The sequence below is a fragment of the Aedes albopictus genome, chromosome 3 (genome assembly GCF_035046485.1).
Source record: "Aedes albopictus strain Foshan chromosome 3, AalbF5, whole genome shotgun sequence".
Classification (NCBI taxonomy): domain Eukaryota; kingdom Metazoa; phylum Arthropoda; class Insecta; order Diptera; family Culicidae; genus Aedes; species Aedes albopictus.
The window spans coordinates 318,849,958-318,877,604 of NC_085138.1; the positions used below are offsets into that span (position 1 = coordinate 318,849,958).

At 39.8% G+C, this 27,647-nt stretch overlaps 1 protein-coding gene and 1 long non-coding RNA gene across 2 annotated transcripts in view; both read right to left on the bottom strand.

The window, feature by feature from the left end:
- Positions 1-27,647, bottom strand: part of LOC134284183 (uncharacterized) — a 531,430-nt gene that overhangs the window by 212,428 nt on the left and 291,355 nt on the right. The gene's annotated exons all lie outside the window — the stretch shown is intronic.
- On the bottom strand, positions 8,859-27,539 carry LOC109401146 (cationic amino acid transporter 2-like). The gene is made up of 4 exons (XM_062859303.1): positions 27,259-27,539; positions 11,268-11,628; positions 10,185-11,210; positions 8,859-9,480 (listed from the first exon to the last, which is right to left on the bottom strand). Exons 2-4 carry the CDS (start codon positions 11,620-11,622, stop codon positions 9,086-9,088), a joined length of 1,776 nt encoding a protein of 591 aa, XP_062715287.1. The 5' UTR covers positions 11,623-11,628; positions 27,259-27,539; the 3' UTR covers positions 8,859-9,085.

The window sequence follows — 27,647 nt, forward strand, 5'->3', positions numbered from 1 at the left end:
AAAATGACTGACAAATCTCAGGTCATTTTGACAGATGTATAATGAGCATGAAAAGGACGGCAACAAGATCAATAATGTAGAATATGTTATCCGTCTTTTTCGTGCATGTGCGTGGTCTGTCAAAATGACCTGTGAATTGTCAAACATTTTCATGGCTAGCTTTGTTGGTGTAATGAAGAATTGTGAAGCAAGTACAATGATACTCTATGCCCAGGGAGTCGAGAAAATTTTCCCGACCGGAACGGGAATCGAACCCGCCGTCTCCCAATTGGCGATCCATAGCCTTAACCACTAGGCTAGCTGGAGACCCACCGTATTGAATGGAATTTTGAGCGATTATCAACAATATATTAATGCTTGAAAATACTTCAAAACATGGGTACTTTTTACACGTTGGAAAAACGTTTAAAATTTCTTTCATTTCGGTTCATTTCACTTTATGATGTACATATAATAGGTTGATGAACAGTTGATAAAAATTCTTAAGGCGAAACTGGAAGCATTTTTTTATACTCTACATGTGTACGAAAACCGATTTTGAAAATATTGCTTCGTTATTTAATGAAAAATCAAAAACCAAAAAGTGAGGAAATGCTTCCAGTTTCGCCTTAAGAGCAGAGATGGAAAATGATGAAGATTGCAGCTGGGCAGACACAAACCAAAACAAACCTACTCGTGAACAACAGGGGCCCGAGAATACTCGCACTTCTTTATTCGTGAGTAAATGAAGCTGGCAAGCACTCGCATGTGATTCGCGAAGCTTCGTGAGTTTTTTTTTTTTTGCATTTTGACGAAAAACGCATTTTAACGACTGGCAGTGCTGCTTTCCAGGAACAATGAAGCATAAAGCATTAGTTTATGTTGGATAATCACTGGATTTGCTATTATAACCACAATAAAATGCACTTCCCGCGCCTCCACTAGTTCTTCACGAATAAACACTCGTGAGTGCTTCTGTTTTTGTTCTGCTTCTTACTCACGAAGCGAGCGGGTGCGAATAAACTCACACACTGTTTACTCTCGGAATCGTGAGTGAGCCTTGTGTTGGGTTTACACTCGCGAATGATGAGAGTAATTCCACCACTGCTTAAGAGTTGTTCAAAATTGAGTGTTTTTCAACATTTTATTTCTCCATAAGGTAACAATGATAAGTTGACATTTTGATCTAGAGAACCATTTGGATCACTAATGATATTTTTCTACTTAAATACGACCCACGGACCATTGTAAAACCATCGTGCAGCTTTCTCAAGTAACAATTCCATTACTGATCGGTTTTGTTTGATTTTTATTAGGGTTTTATCATAGCAATAATTAAAACTCACAGTTTTATGACTACTTTTATGAAAATTATTGATGAAATGTTTTATAGAATACTTGAAGATATCCATAAAGCCAGTTTTTAAGAGTAAAAAAAAATCTCAGATATGTAAACCTTATGGCATTCATTATTACCACAATAAGACTACATACATACATTCATACATTTATTTGTTCAACATCACATTTAAGACAAGACATAATCAACAATAATAGTACCTACGCCACAATACTCGGTTCGTGGCTGCCGCTCTCCATCCTCGGTCGCGCCCAATGCTCGCCAGGTCACGCTCCACCTGGTCCGCCCATCGTGCTCTCTGCGCTCCACGCCTTCTTGTGCCAACCGGATCAGTAGCAAACACCAGCTTTGCAGGGTTGTTGTCCGGCATTCTTGCAACGTGCCCTGTCCACCGTATCCTTCCGGCTTTAGTCACCTTCTGGATGCTGGGTTCGCCGTAAAGTGCAGCGAGCTCGTGGTTCATCCTTCTCCGCCACACACCGATCTCCTGCACACCGCCGAAGATCGTTCTTAGCACGCGTCGCTCGAAAACTCCGAGTGCTTGCAGGTCCTCCTCGAGCATGGTCCGTGTCTCGTGTCCGTAGAGGACTACCGATCTTATTAGCGTTTTGTACATGGTGCATTTGGTGCGTGGGTGAATCTTTTCATCCGCAGTTTCTTCTGGAGCCCATAGTAGGCCCGACTTCCGCTGATGATGCGCCTCCGGATTTCACGCCTCACGTTGTTGTCAGCCGTCAGTAAGGATCCGAGGTAGACGAATTCCTCCACCACCTCGAAAGTATCCCCGTCTATCGTAACATTACTACCATCGTTGCTTTAATCAGTCTAGTCAGCTTCCCAGGAAAACCGTTTTCGTCCATGATTCTCCATAGCTCTGCGCGGTCGATACTGTCGTATGCCGCCTTGAAGTCGATGAACAGGTGATGCGTTGGGACCTGGTATTCACGACATTTCTGGAGGATTTGCCGTACGGTGAAGATCTGGTCCTTGATCTGGTCCGTTGTCGATGAATCCGGCTTGATAACTTCCCACGTACTCATTAGTTTTAGGTGACAGACGACGGAAGATGATCTGGGATAGCACTTTGTAGGCAGCATTCAAAATAGTGATCGCCCTGAAGTTCTCACACATTAACTTGTCGCCTTTCTTGTGGATGGGACAGATTATCCCTTCCTTCCACTCCTCCGGTAGCTGTTCGGTTTCCCAGATCTTGACTACTATCTGGTGCAGACAGGTGGCCAACTTTTCCGGGCCCATCTTGATGAGTTCAACTGCGATACCATCCTTACCAGCTGCTTTGTTGGTTTTGAGCTGTTGAATGGCATCCTTAACTTCCCTCAGCGTGGGAGTAGGTTCATTTCCGTCCTCCGCTGCACTGGCATCGTCGTTTCCTCCGTTGCCGTGGTCTCCCGTGCCTACGTTCTCCACGCCATTCAGGTGCTGATCGAAGTGCTGCTTCCACCTTTCAATCACCTCACGTCCGTCCGTCAAGAGGCCTCCGTCCTTATCCCTGCATATTTCGGCTCGCGGCACGAAGCCGTTGCGGGATGCGTTGAGCTTCTGATAGAACTTCCGTGTTTCTTGGGAACGGCACAGCAGTTCCATTTCTTCACACTCCGCTTCTTCCAGGCGGCGCTTTTTCTCCCGAAAGAGTCGGGTCTGCTGTTTCCGCTTCAAATTGTAACGTTCCACGTTCTGTCGAGTCCCTTGCTGCAGCATTACTGCCCTCGCTGCGTTCTTGTCCTCCAAAACCGTTCTGCACTTTTCGTCGAACCATTCGTTCCGTCGATTCCGTTCCACGTACCCGATGGTGCTCTCGGGTGCGTCGTTGATGGCTGCTTTCACTGTGCTCCAGCAGTCCTCTAGAGGGGCCTCATCGAGCTCGCCCTCGTCTGGCAACGCGGCCTTGAGATTCTGCGCGTATGCTGATGCGACAACCACAATAAGGGGTGATACACAAATTATGTCACGCGACAATCACCCTTTTTCAATCCCTTTTTCAAATCCCTCGGACCAGAGTGGAACGAAAGAAGAAGAAGAAGAAGAAACAGAAACTGTAGCAGAGTAAGTCAACTACACAGATAAAAATAATGATATTTACACGTCATGTAAACTTAATTTTAGTCATATGAACTTAGTGTTATGATGGTTTACATAATATATCATGTAAATTTATATGTCATGTAAATACTCAGAGTCATGCTGAATTACATGACATATAATTGAAGTTTACATGATATTTTATGACTTTTACGTGATATGTCATGTAAACTTCTGTGATATCCCACGCTCCAATCATGTGCATCATGAGTCACAGAATTTTACACTCTTTTTTCGATCTGTGTACAGGATCGTGATGACCAAGATGAGAGGTGTAATGGCTCCTACAGAGCAATCTCTCGAGGTGTTGGGGGGGATCATTGAGGGGCCTTTTCCGCGTCATGATCTTAGTCCTTTCGTAGGACAGCTGGTGACTGGGGCTGGCGATGTGGAGGGGGTTACCGATGAAGATCTTGTGGGGATTGCAAAGTCTCTTAGCGTAGGTAAGGCCCCATCCCAGTCAACACACGATCGCATATCCTGTTGAGTAGGATGCTAAAGTGGAGGCAATATACGTACAAATGCAAGCATGTACGGATATGGCCTCCACTTTAGCATCATATTCTACATCATATATGTACAACTTCTTGTTGGCTGGGATGTTCGGACGGTATCAGAAGGCCGGCTTCAGAGGCACGTAATCCTCCATTCGGGACATTTGTGCCATCAGTGGTCTCTGGAGCAACCAGTTCGGCTTCCGGAAGGGGATGCCGTCCGTAGACGCTATGTTATCGTTCACGAAAACCACCAAGATATCATTGCAGCGTAAGTGAAGGGGGATTCGCTACTGTGCAGTCGTGACTCTGGAAGTAAAGAACGCGTTCAATAGCGCCAGTTGATCAGCTATTTCCGATGCGCTCCTGCGTCTGGGGATACCCTGGTACCTGTACAAGATTCTCTGAAGTTACATCCAGAATCGAGTAATAGTTTACATGTACGATGAGGTGTTGAGGTTAGAGTTCCCGGTGGGAGTGAAGATTGTCGGCTTTGCTGAAAATCTCTTTGCGCGCTCCGTGTGGCTCTGCACGAAGGTTGAACCATGTGGCGCCGGGTTTTGGGGCGAAAACTATACGAAGTTCATTGTCGTTACCCAGTTGACCACCTTCCGGAATCCTTGTAACCCGTTCAGCATTGACCAGACCTGACCAGAACCCTTCAAAAAAGGTCCTAAAAATATGCTTCTCATTTCAGTGAAGTGTGCAGAGCAGTTATGCAATAAAATGCATAAAGGGAATACATTTGTGGATTTTCAAGCACATAGCAACGATGAAAACTAGTATTTCGGTTGTTCCGGATTTCCGGAACCGGTTTTCAATAATTAGTCAATATTAATGTCTATAATCAAAGTCCACGTAAATACATTTCCAACGATTCTTGGGCGGTCCTGATTACTTGTTTGGTTGCAAAGTTATAGCTTGTCAAAGTTAGGGTCTCTAAAGCGGCATTTTTCAGTTGAAGCAGGTTCCCGGTGGCCACAGTGGCCAAATCCGGATTTCTCCGGTGGTTCTGAAAACTAGACTCGTGGCCCTTTCATTTGAGCCAAAGAGATCCAAAATCGGGCAAGCCACTGATTTTTGCGAGCTGTTCAAAGTTTGGGGTCAAAAATGACCCCAGGGTCTTATTTGTAACTTTTTTATGGGAGTGCCCCTAGGGGTCGTTGAATGCTTTTTATTTTTGGGAAACGTTTATTTTCGCGAAAAAATAATTGTCAGAAAATTTCAGATTGCTAGGATTTGTTAAACAAAAACTACAGGGAATTGAAATTCGAAAAAGGTCAAAATAGACCCCAAGACCTTACTAAGGTAAAAATGGTTTAAAAATATCTGGTTGTAATACTTTTTCTGTTGGTTGGAATAGCATAAGTGCAGTAGCTGTGAGAGCCGTGAGAGTTCGATGGAGATATTTTGACAGCGGTCAACGGAGATATCGTGACAACCGTTTTAATTCAGTCCGCAGCACCCAGGGTCATACCGATACCCTGCGGTCGAACTCGACCCTAATAGACCGACGTCTGATTTCCAAAGTCCTTCTAAGCTCAACTGCGCACCGTAGTCATCCGGAAAGTAATGGTGTTTGTATCCTGCCCTCCTTATCAGCCGTAAAACAATTCCTACGGGAAGCCAGCAAAAGATAAATACGAACCGAGGCCATTCCTATGTCCCCTGCGACGTAAAAGGTCTTGTGGTTGGAAGCTCGGTATGGAGAGCATCCGATCTCTCAACTTGATTGGAAGCACCCGCATACTCACCGAAGTACTGGAGGACCGCGGGTTCGGTATCTCATTGCTGCAGGAGGTGTGTTGAACAGGTTCCATGTTGCGAGCATTTAGAGGTAAATATACCATCTATCGGAGCTCCAACAACACGAGTAGGGAGCAGGTTTTATCATGATTGGTGATATCCAGAGACACGTGATCAAAAGAAAGTTTGTCTCCCGATCTTCGTCAACAACCATGCCGACATTCTGCAGTTGACGACCAAGAACGTTGATTTTACAGGAGGTCTGGCCATAATTTACGCTCCATTCAAATTCGAAAATTTGAGTAAAGTTTATTATCTTCATCAAAGGAATTTGCAGCCCTAGGCTGGCTGATCTCTGAATTAGAGATTGTGTAAAGTGTTTGAGACAAGGTGGGTGTCCTTAGGTGGTACACAGATCGAAAAAAGAGTGTAAATTTCTGTGACAAATAATGCACATAATTGGAGCGTGGGATTTCACAGAAGTTTACATGACATGTCATGTAAATCTCATGAAATATCATGTAAACTTCCATTATATGTCATGTATTTCGGCATGACTCAGAGTTTTTACATGACATATAACACAAATTTACATGATATATCATGTAAACTATTATAACTGGGAGTTTACATGACTTAAATGAAGTTTACATGACGTGTAAACCTCATTATTTTTATCTGTGTAGGGTTTCAGAAGGCTACATAACTGGGGCCTATTTTATATTATCTCAAGCTAGTGTTAAATATTTGAAAATGTTAATCATTAATTCGATTATTTTGAAAAAAAAAAAGTGCACATCGGATGCAGATGATGGGCAGTAGCCGGCAACTTCACGCCGGGAACAAGCAACCAAGAAGTTGATTGCAACTGACTGCTGACATTGACACCAATGTTACCGTTCAAACTATTCACCCATGCAATCAATATGCAATTTCTTTGCGCACTGATTAGAACTGGCTAGCGAATGGAAATGGATGCTTTACAGGCATGCTTGCTGCATCCATCTGTCCCGCCCGGTGCGGTGGTGTTATCAGCTAAGCTCTTTGCTCTCCACCGACACAAAGAATGCGCGAAAAGTATGTTAAGTTCACGCGACGACACCTCTATCTATTCGCCGCTAGCATGTGCGGCTTCAATCGGATTAATCGGATGCCCTCGGGTGGGTTTATTAGGACGGAATCGAAGAATAAACATAGAAAGATTGGTAGCTTTTCGGGATTTCTGAACGATCATATAACAGCTCAGTTTTCACTCGGAAGGTCGCTATAAAAATGTTTCTATAAAAGTGACAGAGTTGTTAATCTTTGCATCTTAATTCTATGGCGAGACGCTAAGAACTGTTAAATCACAGCATCGGTCTCCGAGCAGACGGATGATTATTTGTTTATATTTCACTAGTGCGTACAAGCGAAACGATGGAATTTTTATTTGAAATCCGATGTCATTTTCATTGCCATCGGAACCATTTGACGGAATGTATTGCCGGTCGGGATGTTTGATTGATGATCAGCAGGAAGCATCCAATGATTACGTTACCTTTAGCTACTTTTCACAGTTAGGTTTACAAAATTAAGAACTTGTTGGCAAATGATTCCTAACCTATTCCTTTCTTCAATATTCTGGAAGTTATTTCTAGACGTTGGCTATGTTCACTCACCATGCGTGAAAGAAAACATCTTGACATATTCACAAATATTTTCTCCTAAGTTTAATGGCATGACGAATTATGATAAGAAACTTTGTTGCGTTTGAGTATTGGCAAATTGAATTTGTATTGGATTTGATTTGGCTTGGATTTGGATTGGATTTGGATTGGATTTGGATTGGATTTGGATTGGATTTGGATTGGATTTGGATTGGATTTGGATTGGATTTGGATTGGATTTGGATTGGATTTGGATTGGATTTGGATTGGATTTAGATTGGATTTGGATTGGATTTGGATTGGATTTGGATTGGATTTGGATTGGATTTGGATTGGATTTGGATTGGATTTGGATTGGATTTGAATTGGATTTGGATTGGATTTGGATTGGATTTGGATTGGATTTGGATTGGATTTGGATTGGATTTGGATTAGATTTGGACTGGATTTGGATTGGATTTGGATTGGATTTGGATTGGATTTGGATTGGATTTGGATTGGATTTGGATTGGATTTGGATTGGATTTGGATTGGATTTGGATTGGATTTGGATTGGATTTGGATTGGATTTGGATTGGATTTGGATTGGATTTGGATTGGATTTGGATTGGATTTGGATTGGATTTGGATTGGATTTGGATTGGATTTGGATTGGATTTGGATTGGATTTGGATTGGATTTGGATTGGATTTGGATTGGATTTGGATTGGATTTGGATTGGATTTGGATTGGATTTGGATTGGATTTGGATTGGATTTGGATTGGATTTGGATTGGATTTGGATTGGATTTGGATTGGATTTGGATTGGATTTGGATTGGATTTGGATTGGATTTGGATTGGATTTGGATTGGATTTGGATTGGATTTGGATTGGATTTGGATTGGATTTGGATTGGATTTGGATTGGATTTGGATTGGATTTGGATTGGATTTGGATTGGATTTGGATTGGATTTGGATTGGATTTGGATTGGATTTGGATTGGATTTGGATTGGATTTGGATTGGATTTGAATTGGATTTTAATTGGATTTGGATTGGATTTGGATTGGATTTGGATTGGATTTGGATTGGATTTGGATTGGATTTGGATTGGATTTGGATTGGATTTGGATTGGATTTGGATTGGATTTGGATTGGATTTGGATTGGATTTGGATTGGATTTGGATTGGATTTGGATTGGATTTGGATAGCATTTGTTAATATTGTTTATCACTTTTATATTTGATGGGCTCAGACGTCATTATACATAACAAAGCCAAATTCGTTGGAAGTTATAGTCATGCCTGTTTGACAGAAAATCAGCTGTGGTCCGGTTCAATCCGGCCTACCTAGATCTTTGCATCTACCGATGTTTATAAACAACCCCAACCTCAATTTAATCGCAAACATCATCTGAACTCGCGTTTGAAATTTATTGAACTGGGTGCTTTCTCATTGTGCGAATGCATGCGCGTTTTTACTGCGGTAGTTTTTATTGTCAGACGGAAAGGAATTCCAAACGAATAACAAAGACCGACAAGGTTTATTTTTTGAACTCATTGTTCCGTTTATTCTCGGTGTCATTGTCAAAAGAATGAAATTTTCGAAAACATACAGAGACGCCACAAATGTACGCCTATACACTAGGCAAAAGAACAAACATTGATCACACGATGCAAAGTCACATTTTCCTTACAACTACTAGCCTAAACACGGAATGAAACTCTTTGACCATGTCACTTATAGCTGATAATACCGACTGATACGAGAACTTAAGCCTACGTCTTTTCAAGACCCACCATGCAGAACGGATTCTCCAGCTGGCTTTCCGACAGGGTGTGACTGCCCGAACCCAGAACCGAATGTCGGATTCCATAGGTGAAATAGATCACAAATCCAACCAACAGCCACAGGGAGAAACTGATCCACGTGTTGACGTCCAGTTGGAACATGAGGTAGATGTTGACCAGGATGCTCAGCATCGGGACAAATGGAACCAGCGGCACTCTGAAGGTGATCTTGGTCTCTTCCGTGGGTTGGCAGGCGATGACCAGGAATAGGATGAGGATCGCCATGGCCAGGATGGTAAGGATCGTCAGGTTCAACGGGTATTGAGCCGAGAGGTAATCCTGACCGTTTACCAGTATGGCACTGACGGTGCACGTGACCAGAGCTGGAATGAAGCGTAGCGTTAGATGTTCGTTAACGGTTGTAAAATTACATAGAATATGTTTTTTTTTTATTTTCGAATATTGAAAAAGTACCCAAACAACCAAAAGTACGACTTCCTCTGGCAAAATACACTTTCAAGTTCCATAAAGTTCAGATAAAGTTCAGATAAAGCTCCTAAGAACTTCAACAAGTTCCGTGGAGCATCCTAAGCAGCTTTCAAGCAGATCAAGACGCGTACCGAAAATCGTAACTGTGCACAGAAGTTACTGCAACCCGGGTAGAGGTGAAATACTGACGATCAAAAAGAGATATTGGTTTGATTGATATAAGAGATAAAATATCTAAAATTTCCAGATCCTGGAAAATCTGGATAATATCAAAATTTGATATGTTTGGATCAAACGCTCGCTGCTATTCTTTATATCTTACAAGATCTAAATATGATATGATGATGATTTTCAAGGAGTTAATTTTTGATATTATTTTTAGATCTTTTATCTCTTATATGAATCGAACCAACATCACTTTTTGATCTCTATATCAATACATGCTATTATTGAGCTCTTTTCCTCTACCCGGCAAGACTCAATGTTAGCCTCTTAAGCAGCTTATGGGCAACATTCTAGTTTCTAAAACTTCACTAGTAGTTAATTAGAACTTCGGATTACATGGGCACCGTCTTAACTTAAATCATGATGATCTTACCGTATAGTATCAAACTGATCTTGACGATCTTCGATGAAAGCGCATTCGGAGTTTTGGCAATATTCAGGTTGAACAGCTGTTTCACAATCACTGACTTATCCTGAGTGGGAACGCTGGTTCGAAAGTTTGTGTTCTCGTCGTATCTCAAAACCAGCACACTCAGAGCGACGATCGTGTAAGCCAACAGCGTTCCGATGGACATCATATCGATCAACTGGTGCAGGTCGAACAGCAGAGCCATAGTTCCTGACACTATACCGGAAATAACCGTAGCCAAGATGGGCGTCTTCGTAACCGGGTGCACCTTTCGAAGTTTCTTGAACAAGATCCCATCCGATGACATGGCGTATAGGACACGAGGCAAAGGGAACATTGCCCCTAATGAGTTTGTACACAGCGAAAAGATGGCTCCGATGGATACGATCCACTTTATCTCCTGCCATCCCAACCAGTCAAACAAGTTGGGAAACGGTGCTTTCGGATCTTGGTTGTAGTATGGCAAAGCCATAGTAAGCACCGTGGCAACCCCGAAATATGACAGGAAGATGATCAGCAGAGAGAATATAATCGCCAACGGGATGTTCCTGGATGGATTCCGAGCTTCTTCTCCAGTCGTCGCAATACAGTCGAACCCTACGTAACCGTAGAAGCACTTGGCAGCCCCTGCCATCACTCCAGCTAGCCCGTACGGCATGAATCCCCCAACGCCACCTTTCACCCCCTCGGGAATGTCCTCCGGCTTGATGTTCCAATTGTCCGGATTCACCTTGGTTCCCACGGAAATCAGAACCACAACGATCACCATCAAATTCACTCCTGTAAAGATGTTGTTCAACACCGTTGATTCCTTCACTCCGTACGCCAGCAGTGCAGTGATCGTCAGAACCACAAAGAACGAAAATATGTCCGGATGTTTTCCGAGGAAGCTCACCCTGAACTCCACTATGCTCTGGAGCGTTCTCTCCATTCGATGATCAATCAACGCGTCTATGTATCCACTCAAACCTCGGGCCACGCTGGCAGTCCCTACAAATTCAAATCACCCATCATTCAAAGTCCCAGAAGTCCCTTCCGCATACTCACCAATGATATACTCCAGCATTAGGTTCCACCCAATGGTAAACGCGGCAAACTCCCCGATCGTAATGTACGTATAAATATAAGCCGATCCGGCCTTCGGAACCCGTGCTGCAAACTCCGCATAGCAGAGCCCGGCAATGGCTGCCGCTACGGCAGCTATCACAAACGAAACCACCACGCCGGGTCCGGCCTGCTCGTAGGCTACCGATCCGGCGAGAACGTACGCTCCCAGCCCCAGTGTACTGCCCACGCCAAGGCCCGTCAAGTCCAGCAGGGTGAGGACACGGGCCAGCTTGGAGTGGCTACCGTCGTCATCGTTCGGTTTCTTTCGACAGAGGGCTTTGAAGAATTTTTCCATTGGGCGCTGGAAGGAATAAAGGAAAAACACATTTAATTGATTGCAAGTGGTTAATTTTAGTGAGATCTAGCGATTCGATTACAGTCAGGTTTTTTTTACGCGGGGGATACGTACCGCGTAAAAAAAATCTCAGTTCAAAATTCAAAAAACCGCGAAAAAAAAGTCTCACCATTTCTCGACGAATCATGCAAAAATAACACGATGATTTTTTTTTTTTGTATGGAGTTTTCATTTACGCGGCCGCGTAAATGAAAACCGCGTAAAAAAAGACCTGACTGTACTCAAAAATAATGTCTTCATTATTGCGATCGACGGGAGTGGATCACGTGGAAGAGAAAATGCTGGGATCGATGACATCGATGCTGCTGATCCGCGTTGGAAATCCAATTGAAATGCCACCGCATACATCTTTCGATGTGCTGATACACACCAGGTTTCAGTACGGATTACAGCAGCACAAATTTCACGTTTATAGCGAAGCTGAATGCTTGTTTTTTCTTCAATTTTTCGTTTTTTTTCTATTTTTTTTATCAAATAACGGAGCAATATTTTCAAAATTGGTTATTTTACATGTAGAGGAAGTATCAATTCTTCGCCTGATTTTGTAAAAATGAAAAAGATGTTTCACTTTTACAGAAAACATTTTTATTTCGAAAAAGAGTGAGAGATTAATCAGAGTGACGATAAGCTAAGAGCAAGGCTAAGAGTGCAACGTCATCAGATCGCTCCAAGTCATTTAGATGCTCCATGATAACGGGCTGCCATAGCAACCCACGATTTGGCTTACCATCCAATCGCCCCTACTCGATCTATATGATTGACGATTTTCCAGCTGTTCGAGCCCATACGAAGTTTTTTTTTTATTCTTAATCGCTTAACCTAGGTATCGGGTATCAGTAGGTCGGCTCCAGAGGCACGTTCTCCTCCATTTGGGAAATTTGTGCCATTGCCATGAATACGAGCCTATTCATCATTTACCTGAGGGAGAGGGAAGGGAGGAATAAGGAATGGGATAGTGAAAGGGAAGGTAAGGGAATAGGGTCGACATAATCGCATAAGCGTACCACAACGCAACGGGTTAAAACAGCGCCATGAAAAGGGCATTGTTAAAAACGCATAAAGCGTAAAGTAAGCAGATAGCTACTTGCCACAACGGGTTCAGAACAACAGAACATCCTGAAGATTCAGGCTTCTTAGGTCAGTTTCACTTAATCAAATGTTTACCGAGTACTCGGAAACGCATTTACGTAAAAACTGGGTAGTTGATATCAAATGATTCAAAGTTCCACAATCCGACTCAGCTAAGATATACAAATGAAGCAGCCTGTTTAGGCTTGTGATAGACAAAGTCATAAGTAGGAAAACCACATTGAGTTATCTCAATTGCGTTTCTGCTACGAGATTTCTCAAAAGTGATGGCAAGACTCCCGCATGAGGGCATCCACAAACACTCAATTTCCTAATCGCTGCATGACGTAATGCCGTGAAGAGATGTTGGTTTTGAGCATTTGGTAAATCCAATTGGAAATCATTGAAAGATAAATAGGACAATCCATGCGGCTTCCAATATGGAATCGAAAGTACGTGTTCAAAAGTATCCTGGAAATCAAAGAAAATACCCAAACAAAATTGTTTTTGAATGAATGCGTTTCCTATATCGTAAACAACATTGTGTAAACAAATCATAGTGAACTTTCCATTTTGGTAAGCATGTTGGTTCCCATGGAGAGGCATGTTTGCCAAACAAACATCACGGGTGTGATGCTCGAAAAAGCGTTCTAATCATTTTAGAAGAAAGAGGTCAAATTGATAGGTCTGATCTTCATACGATGCATTATCCACTTACGGAATAAACTTGACAGTATAATCCCACCAAGATTTGGGAATAGCAAGGCTGCAAACAAGCAGTTTTATCAAAACATTTTGAGGCTCGAGGCATGACACGCGAGATTGCCATTTCAATTTTACTGAAGTAGCAAACATCGGGTCAAACGCAAAATGCGGAACCATATAGGTGTTAATTACACAGCTAGTCGCGTTCGGTAATTTTTACCGAAATCTCAACAGCTGAACGTTCGGTAATGAATTTTTACCGAAATTCTGTAAAAAATACCAAATTTCGGTAAAATGTTATCGTTTATTTGTCAAATTTTAACGGAGTTCGGTAAACGTCACCGAATTTCTCCGGTATAAAACTTAACGGTTGAGATTTCGGTAAAATATTACCGAAGTCGGTGATTTTTTCTAAGTATGTAAAGTATTACATCTACATAGAAATCACCCCTACGAAAGTAAGGTTGTTGGACCAAAGCTGTCTTTTATGCTGAAGATTGATCTGAGCTGTCATGACCATAGCCACTACCCAAACTAGGCACGATCAAACTCTTACAATCACAACACAAGAAAAAACAGCAACGATAAAAACCAATTCGGTATCGATTGAAGAACGCCAGAGACGAAGAAACACAGAGGACACTGTGAAGAACGCATAATGCGAAGAGCCATATAGGTTATAATTAAAGCTAATAAACAACATACTAATAATCCCACCCTTATTGAGCCTCACAGTTGAGGCTTAAGAAGGATAGCAGATTATCTCGGAGAAACACAAGGTCAACTGCACCTGCGCAGTAAGGGCAGACTACTGTGCAGGGCGCCTTAGTACTCCACAGGCTCCGTTAAGCGGTTAGGATTTTATTAGACCCCCCCTAACCATTCATTCCTAGGCACGGTAAGCATATAGCCACATCACACCGTGAATTAGGGGTCACCTGTTTAATGGACTCTTACCACCGGAACAGGCAGTCCGTAGTGTTATTCTTAGCCAATTATGACAACCGCTACCGACACTACACGGCTATCTTGGCTGACCGAGAAAAGAAGTTAATATTGATGATCAACTTCATTTCATCTTTTTTCTGCCTCATGAACTGCGTTGATTTCATCCGTCTTTTTTTTAGATTTTGAAAGGCCTCGCTCACTCAACTACGTCACAAGTTGGGTGATGATGATATAATCTTTATCTTACCATGGCTACATCTTTTTTTAACATTTCAATGTTACTTCGCAAACTCTGCGTTTCAGGAATGTTCGGTAGACAAACTGAGATCTCTTTACTGATTTGCCATCCATTGACACACACACACACACACACACAAACGTTCTTTAGGGGCTGCCCATAAACCACTTGGTTATTTTTTCGGGATTTTCCAATGACCCCCTGGTTTTTGCTTCATATAAAAGAAATGTATGGACCAGCATTTGTATTCTTAGCCCTAGCATAGCATAGCATAGCATAGCACAAATAATTGCACAAGTCGTGGATGGAGTTACCAAGCTGAGTATGAGTACATATTGAAAAAAATGTTCGAAAAATATGAATAAACTTCCCGGAAGACAGCATATAAAGCTATGTTCACTTAGAATCCGGAATCATGTCACATTTTCTAGTGGCGCTCTCAATGAACATAATCATCATTCTTTTGCAGCACTCTGATCATACACTAATCCTCTTTAAATGGTAAAAATTTCGTCGATTTTCTTGCAACGAGTGAAAAGTTATTTCAGATTGAAGACAAGAGGAGGAAAAAAATCTTGCACAAACACGTTGAAAATTTAGCGTGGTCAGGTACGACAGTCGCGAAAAATGTTAATATTTATCGTCAAAACCATTATGTGTTATGTGCACAGATGTTGTTAACCATGGCATAAGGAAGTGTCCTCGGAAGAAAAAAGCTTGGGTTCATTGATAAATCTGCTTTGAATTTGAAGATTTGGCAAGAAGTTCGAACTCTAGGTATGATTTTTTTCGCAACAAGATGATGAGAACCAATTCATACAAGGATGACAGCCTCAAGAATCGCGTGCTGCTTTTCAAAAACGCACACAAGGGATATGTAGAAGTTTTACCTATTTTGATGAGCTGCCATGACAGCCAGAGACGTTCAGTGGTATCGTCACAGATGGGTAGTGTTTATCAACGAAAAAACACTCAAATTTCGCGTTTTCTGAATTCACTGAATTGCCCCTCATTTCGCAATAAAAAAAAGTTTGGCAATTTTTCTTCGGAATCCTAGTCAGACTAGTCAAGGCACTCAGGACACTGCATAGTTGAACAAACGTGCGGAAGGGGTTGTTGCTAAAATTTACCACCGTTGTGCAGATTTTTAGAGAGGTCAACACTGAAAAAGTGAGAAAATGTGTGAAAAATAAAAATAAATAATTTCAATGATATTTTTCCATGAAAGTACAGGGGATGGCCAAAATGTTTGGGATAGGCAACTTTTTTTCTCTCGCAAAAAAGTTCAACATGCTATAACTTTTTATAGAGCGCATCAAAAAATCTCAAATTTTGACTGTTTGTCAACCTATTATTTGTGCATCATTGGTACAAATTTGGGCTCGATTGATAAATTTTTCGCAAAGTTAGAACCGTTCGGGTAAAACACTATTTTTCAGACTACTCATTTTTGAGCTGTCATATCTCGGAAACCAGTGTACCGAATTGAATGAAATTTTGAACGTACACTAACAATATGTAAATGCTTCACAAACTATTAAAACATAGGTACTTTTTAAGCATTGAAAAAAGTTATCATGGATTGACACTTTTTGGATTTTTCTCGAAAAAATGTAATTTTGTCACATCAATATCAATAAATTTTAGTGTTGATATCCAAAGATTTTCCACTTCTGTTCTCAAATTATCTCTAACCAGATATATTAGAGCCTATTTAGATTGAAGGAAGAACACATTTAATAATTTTTGTGTGTTATTGTAAATTTGACTTATTTTCCTCTATATGGGTAAAAATTTCAACCCGGTATAACTTAATTCGCCGTGAGAAAATATAACACTTTATAACGTCGTATTAAGTATCAATATATTGTTGATAAACGTTAAAAAATTCATTCAATTCGGTTCACTGGTTTCCGAGATATGACAGGTCAAAAATGAGTTGTCTAAAAAATAGTGTTTTATCCGAACGGTTCTAACTTCGCGAAATATTGATCAATCGAGCCCAAATTTGTACCAATGATGCACATATAATAGGTTGACAAACAGTCAAAATTTGAGATTTTTTGATGCACTCTATGAAAAGTTACAGCATGTTGATTTTTTTTTGTGGGAGAGCTCAAACTAATAATTTAGGCATATTTTTTTTTTCAGATAAATACGGCCCACAGACCGTTGTGCAATGTGCCAATTTTTCGACAAAAAAGACAAGAAGTGTCCCATTTTACAAGTTTTCCCCAAAAAAAAAATATTTCGACATATCAGACTATGTAAAAGCATGCTCAAGACAAGAACATTCAAATGTGCTACCTCATGTTAAAAAGTTCAAAGGATTGAATGCCGGTATCTCCTTTATAGTCAAACACCGATAAGCAGCACAGTTCATCCCTTCTCCTATTTTTTTAATACCTATTCAAAACAATGCACAAATTTGTAAAAGACAATGAAAAACGATGGTAACAAATGTAAAAATCTCTAAGGAGTCGAATGCAGGTATACCTTGTATTCTCGGTAAACATCAGTAAGTGGCCGAATTTAACTCCTTTCAATACACATAAAACGCGACGAGAGATAGGACATAACACTTAGGCCAGAACAAATGTCATTTTCTTCTTTTGTCACTTTACTCGTTGACTCGTCAAATAAATGTATTTGATGAAAAATTACCCAAACAATTAGGCAAAATCATCAAACTCATCGGATTTGTTAAGAAATTTTCTCGACGACTCTAGTTCCGCATTAAATTTTTCAAATTTCCTAAATAATTTATTTGCCCCCCCCCCCCCCCCCCCCAATTATAGTTCTTACAATAAATTTGTTGTAGGATTTAAATTCAAGGTCGTCGCGTTATATATGTATTGTCAAGGTTTTTACCTTAGCACAAATTGAAATTGAAGTGATCAATCTATTACATACACGCAGAGAAATAAATTGTAAACACAACTAAATTCCAGTCCAAATCAACTGATTTTTCAGTTTGCTATAGCGACCAACTGATTTCTAGTTAAAACTAAACTGTTCCATTGTTTGATAATACAAATAATTTCATTTGTCGAAATTTTTGACAGTTTGTAAAGCCAAACTAAGATTTTTTAGTTTCAACATAAAATAATGGAATGTTTCAAACGACAGCACTTTTGCAACTAACAAAGCTGGAATGTGATTGTGTTGGTGACGGCAGCTTCTGCGGCAGCTAGGAAATCTATTTTTAGACACTCGGTAAGCGGATGGAAAGTAGAACGAATAAAAAAAAGACAAAAAGGCGAAACCGACCAACGTTTTGTGGATGTTGTCTTGAGCAAGGATGAGAACACTCACTTGCAGAGAGTTACACTCACTTGATGTCACCTCGTGGAGAGTTGCTTTCACAGCTCTGTCACGACTTTGATATGCGTATGCGACACCTACTCTATTCGGCAAACTTTTAGACAAAAGCACAAGACAAAAGTCGTCCATACACCATTTCTTGATTGCACGCTTCTGAGCTGAGAAAACATCAAGTGAGTGTAACTCTCTGCAAGTGAGTGTTCCCATCCCTGGTCTTGAGTAACCTGCGCGTTATCCATCACGGCTAAGACTGTACTTGGAAGTTGCGGTCATGGATTTGCTACACCTTCCTCGTTGTGGCGAAGTTGGGGTAAGATTTTTTAAGATGTGTGAGTGTTTCCAGGCCCTGTTTACGGTCCCCATTTGTTAGAAACAAATGAAGTTCCTAACGTAATATGGAATGATGATAATTGGTTGTTTTAATCGATAAACACTATGTACGAACAAAGAAATATAACTTTGGAGTAAATTCTCAGTTTGAAAATCAACCATGCGTTTCATTGTTTCAAACAGGCGTCATTTTTCTGCGTGTACAATGCACAAATCAAAGAAGACTATCAAAAGTGAGGGTAGTTTATGTAAAAGAGTCCAAGAAATCTAATGCCGGTATTAGCCATTAAATGGCTATGGATCGCCAATCCGGAGACGGTGGGTTGGATTCCCGTTCCGGTCGTGAAAATTTTCCCGACTCCCTGGGCATAGTGTAACATTGTACTTGCCTCACAATATACAAATTCATGCAATGACAGGCAAAAAATGCCCTTCAATTAATAACTGTGGAAGTGCTCAAAGAACACTAAATTGAAGCGAGGCAGGGCAAGTCCCAGTGCGGACGTAGAGCCATAAAGAAGAAGAAGAATGCCGGTAAACCCATAAGTGACAAACATAGATAAATTGCACATTATACCCTGTACGTTGTACTATGTATTTGAAAATATCGATCTTTTACAATACCCAAATTCGATAAAGACAATCAAAATTATAGGTACCGTCGTTGGGGGTGACTCAGGGATGAGAAATGTACTGGAAAAAACGGTTACCGGCTGTACATTTGACATTTTTCCACACGAACATCATAGGCCCAGGCAAACTCAAACTGTTCGAAAAATAAATGTCATGACATTTTTGTTCCTGCAGCCTTCTTCCTCGAAACGGTTTCCAAGCGCGAGAGCGCCAGTACTCGAGCACAACGATGACACAAATCTCTGTCTCTCCCGTTTTCGCATTTTTCCGCGTTTCAAACCGCTTCTAGACAAATTTCTTTACATGCATCACAAAGCTAGGAGTGTGCTCTAGCTATTTGTGCAAATCGATTAAAATTATTGATTAAAACAAGTGAGTTATTAGCAGTTGAAAATATTTGACATTTTTCGCAATCACCCACCTCTGCATGACTGCTCATAAATATTTTCGTGGGGAAGCGAAAACCATCAAGCATCTGCTTGACTGCTGTCGGCGCGGCGTCTGATGGTATTGGTGCTGCCGTTGTTTTGTTTTTATTTTACTGCCAGTATCGATGAACGGAAAAGAGAAAAAAGTATTTTTGCCATCCCTGGGGGTGACAACCCGAGCAGAGGTTAAGTACTGACGATCAAAATGTGATATTGGTTTGTTTGAGATAAGAGGTAAAAGTATTGCAAATAATAGCAAAAACTTGTTCTTGAATCATCTAATCAATAGCAGAATTTGATATTTGAAGATCAATCAAATAGGGTATGTGTTCCATCAGTAATCTCATGCTCCCATGTTCATCCTATTCGAGAACAAGCGGTTACGGCACCGATTGATTCCGTTCTTTTTGTTTTCATGGGTGCTCACTTCTAACAAAAAATACAAAAATAAGAAACAAAACAAACAGCGCTTTAATCCTTTGTTTTTCATAGGATGAAAATGGGAGCCACATGCTTAACAAGGGAACCAACACCCTAGCTCACTGCTATTGGTTACGTTAGATCTCAAGAGCTAAATGTGCTATGATGATGATCTTCCAGGAGTGAAATTGAGATATTATTTTCAGTACTTTTACCTCTTATCTCAAACAAACAAATATCACTTTTTGATCTCCGTATCAAAATATGCTATTATTGAGCTATTTTACTCTGCTCGGGAATGGATCAGAGTGGCGGGATTGGGTCAAAACATTATCTGAAACATCTCATCAAAAATTGCGAACATCGAATAAAAAAATTCATGGTGTCATCCTCGTAGTGGCCAGCAGTTCCTGTAAAAAAATAGGTTTCTAGAGAAATTAGTGAATGTTTGATATGTCCACGAAAAAAACTTGAAAATAAAGCCTTTTTAAAATGTCATTTTGAAGGCTCGATGAAACATCACACTTTTAAGTGGATTGATACTTTTTAGAATCTCAAACTCATATCTATAATATAATATATATTATTGGTAAGTAGTATAAACCTTGACTAGAATTTAGTTAACTTGCTTTGATATCAATGCGGAACAAACTCGGTTTTCTTGACCCATTCTCACCCCCTCGAAGGGGCAAAACCAAAGATCATACTCCAGTGATCGAAGAACTTTTTCATGCGAAGGAGCAACATTTATCGATCAATGAATGTGGAAGTATGCATTTTTGACCCATTCTCACCACCAACGACGGTACCTTATATGAAAAAGTCCTATTTATGAATCGCCGGCATTTCCTATTATGTCAAACATTAATAAATCGTCCAATTCACCTTTGAGTTTTTTTTTTTTATTTCGATTTAAAACAATGTACAGCTTCGATCAAGGCATTCGAAACTGATTGTACCTTAGCATAGCATAGCATAGCACAAATACTCGCACAAATCGTGGATGGAGTTTCAAAGATGAGTATGAGTATATTCATTAGAGTGGGTCATCGTTTATATGGAAACAGAACCCAAATAAGTGTACAAAATTTGAGCACGATCGATTATGTCTACGTTTTGCGCATCGCATTTGAAGTTTGTATGGGATTTTACATGGGAAAACTTTTTTTTTTTAATTTTTCTCATAACAAGCTCAAATTTTTCTAAAACCGTGTAACCGACAAGGTGAAAACATAGCCTAGGGTGCCCTGAAAAACTTTGTTGAAGACCGCGAAGTCATAATGACAAATATTTGCCATAGTAGTCCGACATTCATCCGAGGTTGCCATGATTACGTTGTGTTGGTCATTTGTTGGGCTTGTTTGGCCAAATATTTGTCTAATGGGACCTTTATAGCGTTGGCATTGCTTGGCGAAACAGCATGATTTTGTTGCTATTGTTATTCCTTTACATGTTAAAACATAAACACATGCATGCGATTCGTTGGTTATAACTATTTTCACAAGCATCGAATCGCTTTGCGGTCTTAAACAAAGTTTTTCAGAACATCCTAGGCTATAATTTTACAGTATTGGTTAAAAAGTTTCAGACAAACTTTTTCAACTTAAGGCTGAAATGCGAAAAAGTATATTTTCCCATACAAAATCCTATACAAGTTTCAATTGCAATGCGCAAAGTGTAGACGCAACCGATCGTGCTCAAATTTTGTACAGATACTCAGGACCCGAAACGGAACCAAAAAAGCTTTGATCTGAGAAAACGGTTCCGATGACCCACACTAATATTCATCGCTATTGTAGACTTCGCTATCATATCCACACAACTGGCCAATTCCTGACGAGCATTTTATATTTCTTATCATCAAAAAGCGTCCAAATCTTAAACGACTCTCAATAAATGATAGTATGGTAAAAATAGCGAATAAGAAAATATGGTAATACAAAAATATAGTGCACAATTAATCGAAAAGATCTCACCAAGTTTCATATCGTCGGACAATCGCACCCAATGATGGCGAACGCGATCGATAAGTTGCGATACTCACCCCATTCAGGAGCCATGCATACAAAACAAGGAACAACACTATAATCATCATTTTTGATTGCCTCTAGCGAATTTGTGCATCGTAATAGATCGATATTTTCAAGTGTTTCAACCTATAGTGAAAAAGGGGTGTATTGGGCCACTTACTGATATTTGAGAATACAGAGTACACCGGCTTTCGACTCCTATGATACTTTTACATAAGATTGAACAAAAAAATCAACTTATAGGGGAACGGGGATGAGCTCGGTCACTGTTCGATACTAAAGGGGATACCGGCATTCTTTTCCTTTTATAAATTTATTATCGAGATTTTCAGCCTATTCAATGAAGTCCTGTTCAACGAAGTACACTCCCGTGCAAAAGTTTGGGGTCACCCCCTCAAAAACATGGAAATGTTTTTCGGTCATATCTCAGTCATCTTTCATGTAATCCTGTCGTTCTCAGACTCTATCGAAAGATGAAGAGTTAGATTTGATTCGTAGGTACTTTTCACAAATTTCATTTGAAATTTTTAGTACAAAAAGTTTTTCTAAACTTACATGTTTTTCCTAAATTTGTTTTGCGTGTAATTCAAAATAGGGTCGACCAAATTTTAAAATTAAAGTTGCATTAGAACCCTATTTCGATCCTCTCTGAGAGCTATTCATTAACTTTTAGTGGAAAAAATCATAACATAACTTAAATTATCGAGTTGGGTTTACAAGTCACCGTGCAAATGTTTGGGGTCACCTTTCAAATGAAGTCTGAGTCGGATTTTTATTCAAATCGTCATTTTTTTGGTGCAACTCCAATTCGTTCTATGATAGTTGAATGGCAAGACACAGAAAAGGTTATGGAATGTGCATAAACTATGTTCTCGACTAAGTTAAGGTAGCAAATAGTATATAAAATCCATACGAAATCAGCTAAGTTCGTTGTATAAAGTGCAAAAGAAGATAGAAGTGAGATAAAAATGACTAATTCGTGAATTCTACCCTATATAACTGTAAGTGTTAAAACCACAAATACAACATTACCCCAAAAACCATCACAACGAATGTCATTTCTCCAAATGCACTATTACATTCGAAATTTAGTGTTTTGGTGCAAAGCAAAAGGATAACTTTTTGATGAAAATGCCATTTAAATTAAAATATGTAACATTCCCTAAACTAATGGATTTTTAGGTAATGGTATGTTTGTGGTTATAACACTTACAGTTATTAGGGTACAATTCGCGAATCTATCATTTTTATCTCACTTCCATTCTTTTTGGCATTTTATATAACGTACATAGCTGATTTAGTATGGATTTTATATAGCATTTTCTACCTTAACTTAGTCGAGAACTTAGTTTATGAACATTTCATAACCATTTCTGTGTCTTGCCATTCAACTATCAAAGAAAGAATTGAAGTTGCACCAAAAGGAAATGATGATTTGGACAAAAATCTGACTCACACTTCATTTGGAAGGTGACCCCAAACTTTTGCACGATGCAGCATCCTAAGGGGTGACCCCAAACTTTTGCACGGTGACTTGTAAACCTAACTCGATGATTTAAATTAGGTTATGAACTTTTCCGCTAAAATCTAATGAATAGCTCTCAAAGAGGATAGAAATAGGGTTCTAATGCAACGTTAATTTTAAAATTTGGTCGACCCAATTTTGAATTACACGCAAAACAATTTTTCGTACAGATTTAGGAAAAACATGTAAGTTTAGATAAACTTTTTATACTAAAAATTTCATATAAAATTTGTGAAAAGTACCTACGAATCAAATCTAACTCTTTATCTTTCGATAGAGTCTGAGAACGACTGGATTAAATGAAAGATGACTGAGATATGACCGAAAAACATTTCCATGTTTTTAAGGGGGTGACCCCAAACATTTGCACGGGAGTGTAGGTTGAACATTGTTGAAGTTGCTGCATTCTGCTCTTACCTATTCGTCAACAATAGCACGATGCAGCAATTTCAACAATGTTCAACCTACTTCATTGAACACGACTAATGATGCACTATTGTAAGCTAGATTACATACACTTTTCCTATAATTCTTTGAAGAAATAATTAGTCGCTAATTACATGAATTATAAGATATTTTCCCAACATACACCTCAGAAAACCTCACGTTCATAAAATGTAGGTATAAGTGATGTATTGTATCGGCTGTACTACAATTAAATTTTGCTGGTTATATGCTCCTGTGTGTTGTAGCCCAAAGTTAATTCGGAGTTTATAAGTAGGTGTGACTTGAATATGTAGACATACCCTAAATATTATAAACAAGGCTTGAATTATAGGTAATTGGACACCAAAAAGGTATCCCACTTCGCTAGAAGATCTACATATACCTATCTGTAAATCGGTTCTCCAATTTTTGTAAGTGAAAACCACGATGTAAATGCTAGTCATAATGTTATTGACACGCAATAAAATTTCAGCTTGAAGCTGACTGCTGAAATAAAAACGATGTTTGCTATCAGGACTTGGGGTCTCCAGTTAGCCTAGTGGTTAAGGCTATGGATCGCCAATCCGGAGACGGCGGGTTCGATTCTCGTTCCGGTCGGAACAATTTTCTCGACTCCCTGGGCATAGTATATCATTGTACTTGCCTCACAATATAGAAATTCATGCAATGGCAAGCAAAGAAAGCCCTTCAATTAGTAACTGTGGAAATGCTCAAAGAACACTAAGTTAAAGCGAGGCAGGCCAGTCCCAGTGGGGACGTAGAGCCATAAAGAAGAAGAAGAAGCTATCACCCACATTATGGTGGCTCCAGAGAGGAACAAACTCACGACCTTCATGTTAACCCTCGAACAGTCGCGTCTTTGACTACCTGCAGCGATGCCGTGCTCACGCTGTGTATCACAAGCGTGTATTGTTCATGGTGCGTGTACTCAGTACACGACGCGACCGCTCCCGGGTTAAAGCATGCTTATCGCAAGATATATCGCAACAGTGAGCTTTTTTTTAAATACACCTAAACCTTGATTTATGTCCACTATTGGCGTAGCGAAAAAAAATTCTACCGACAAAATAATGATCAAAATACACAATTTTATATTTTTGTACACTTCTCCTAATCACGAAGATGTTTTAAAAAATATAAAACTGTTGAGTTTGCTCATTGTCTTAGCGGTAGAATTTTTTGTCGCTCAGCCAAGCATGGACGTAAAAAAAGGACAAGGTGTAATCTTTATTGGTAGGGTAATTGTTCCCTTCGTTGTGGTAGTACCTAATGTTGCAGTAATGGCAATTGAGCACTTTTTCGACTGAAATGTTACCAAAAGGTATTTTTAATAGATGTATGGTGCTTAAATTATGAGATTGAACCATTTGTTTGCTTAAGATTTGCCCAAAAACCCATTTTAAAAAATATTTGCCTTATTGTGTTTGCTGCTGTGTTCCTATTGTTGCGGTAGTGTTCCTAATGTTGCGGTATCCCATATGATTTCAATGGGATATTGCAACAATAGGAACAAGTACCGCAACATTAGGAACACAATGTTCTGTCAGACAAAAACGAATAAAATGCTCATAACAACATCAAAGTGGCAATATTTCGTTATTTTCCCGTAGATTAAGGATGGATTTTATTATTTTCAATTCAATCCATGTAAAAGTTTGCTTGGGGCGATACAATTGTGGTTTAAACATGAACTCAGTGCTTAACTCCTCCATGATCGGATCAATTACCCTATTTCAATCAATTTTTATATTCTTCAACTTTATTCAGGTGTTCTGCGTATTTTAACACACTATCATCCTAAATTAGTAAAATAAATTTAAGCTATTATCAATACTAATTAATAACATTTTACATTTCATTTGCTGTTGCAGTTAAGATTTTTGCAGGCTTTATTTTTCACCTGAGTCTCAGAAGAAAACAGTGAGCTTAATTCCTACAATCCCTGGATTAATACAGGAATCTCTGTACAAATCTTTGAATGAATCTTTGTGGAATAATCTTTAGAGAAATCTCTTAAAAATCCTAAATCCCTAGAGAAATCGTTGGTGAAATTCCAGTTGAAAATTCCAGTTGATTCTCTGGAAGAAATCGTGTGGGAATTATTTTTAGGAACGATATGACGAAACCCTACAGGAATTAATGAAAGAATCCCGTACACTTCTAAACTCCCGGGTAAATCCCTTGAGTGATTTACTTAGGAATTCCAATTGTAATCTTCGAAGAAATATGAATTTCTAGAGGAATTCTTTGAACAATTTATTTGATATTTGCTTGCAGAATCATTGGGGGAATTCCAATTCGAATTTTTTGATGAAATCCCTGTTAGGATTTCAGATGCATTCCTGGAGAAACTCAAGGACGAATCCCAGCAGCAACGGCTTCAGAAATTCGAGCAAGAGTTATAACCGAAGAAGTACTCATCTAGACATAAGTACGCATGGTATGCATAATAATATCATGAGGCATTTAATAAATTGCAATAGATCAAGGACAAGCAGCTCTGGATCATTATAAGATAGTTAAAAAATACCGTTAAAGGCGTAAAGGCTTTTAAAGTAAATTTGCATCGTCATTGCATCAGTACGGGAATGGGAAAAGATTGCTAGAAGAGAGTCTTGTGTAAACAATTGTTGATGAATATGGCCTTCTGCTTAGTAAACAGAACCCGTGACAGAAGCACTAGCCTTAGTTCACCAATCCAATCACTTACAGGAACTCCAGTAAAGTAAATAAAACCATCCATTCAGTGAAAATAACAATAGCCACGCTTCCGAGATTGCATCATACTTTCTAACTGATCACTAGTGCGATTCATTTGTGTGTTAGACCATGTGTCACAGAAAGCCGTCCGTTCAATTACTATTCTATTAACAACATGTATCTCTGATCTTTGCTCCTCTAATGTATCAATCTTGACATCAAAACCTCATTAGCTTCCGATCAACCGCTTCTTGTTTACGGTGCAATAACCTCGCAGGGCTAAGAATGATCATACACGTTTCCGTGTCACGCCCCATTAGACAGCACTGTTGTACAATTTCATTCTTAACTATTTTTAAAATTCTGTTAATGTCCCTATCCCGATGCTATCACGTCACCAAATTCACGTTCGTGCTTTGCCGTATCTGCACCTGCATCACTTCAAATAATGCATCTAGATATAAGACTAGCTGTCACTACTGTAACGTGATGAAATACATACACGATCATCTAGGTACGTCATAATCTCGGATTCTCAGAGACGTGAATTATTTTTACAAACATATTTTTTGGCAAATGATCATCCCACGTATGCAGCAGCATCATCAATCAAACACCGAAACTCGTAAATCAGTCCCAAATTCGAATCGGATTAATCCACTTCCACACGGCAGGCATCATTTGCCAGAATTTATGTAATCGTCTTTTTTCACTCGGTGGAAACAATGTGGCACATTTTCACCACCGCATCGGCCGTTCGCCGTAACAATCGTAACGCACCTTTGAACGTAGCACGCACCGTTGTAACGCACCGCAAACCGTATCAAGCGACTACGCGTGAGTGAGATATCTTGGTTGTGAGAATCACGTGTTGTGCGCCGGAACCGAACTTGCCGAGAAAGGCGACCGCTCTCAAGGATGGGCAAAATTTGACTAACTGAGCACTATTTTTAAATTGGGTTGTCACAAAATGTGCAGTATGGGTGCATCCGCTGCATCACGGTGGATTAATTGATGGGTTTGAACGAAACGCGAACGCCAATACGCGAGCGCAGCGCAGTTGTCATCCCGTTTTTCGCGCGCAACGATATCGAGGCCTGTTGCGTGGCCTACGTTTGCAGTTCAAAATACGCTTGCGCTAGCATCCGTTGAAGCGTGAGTGTGGTAAA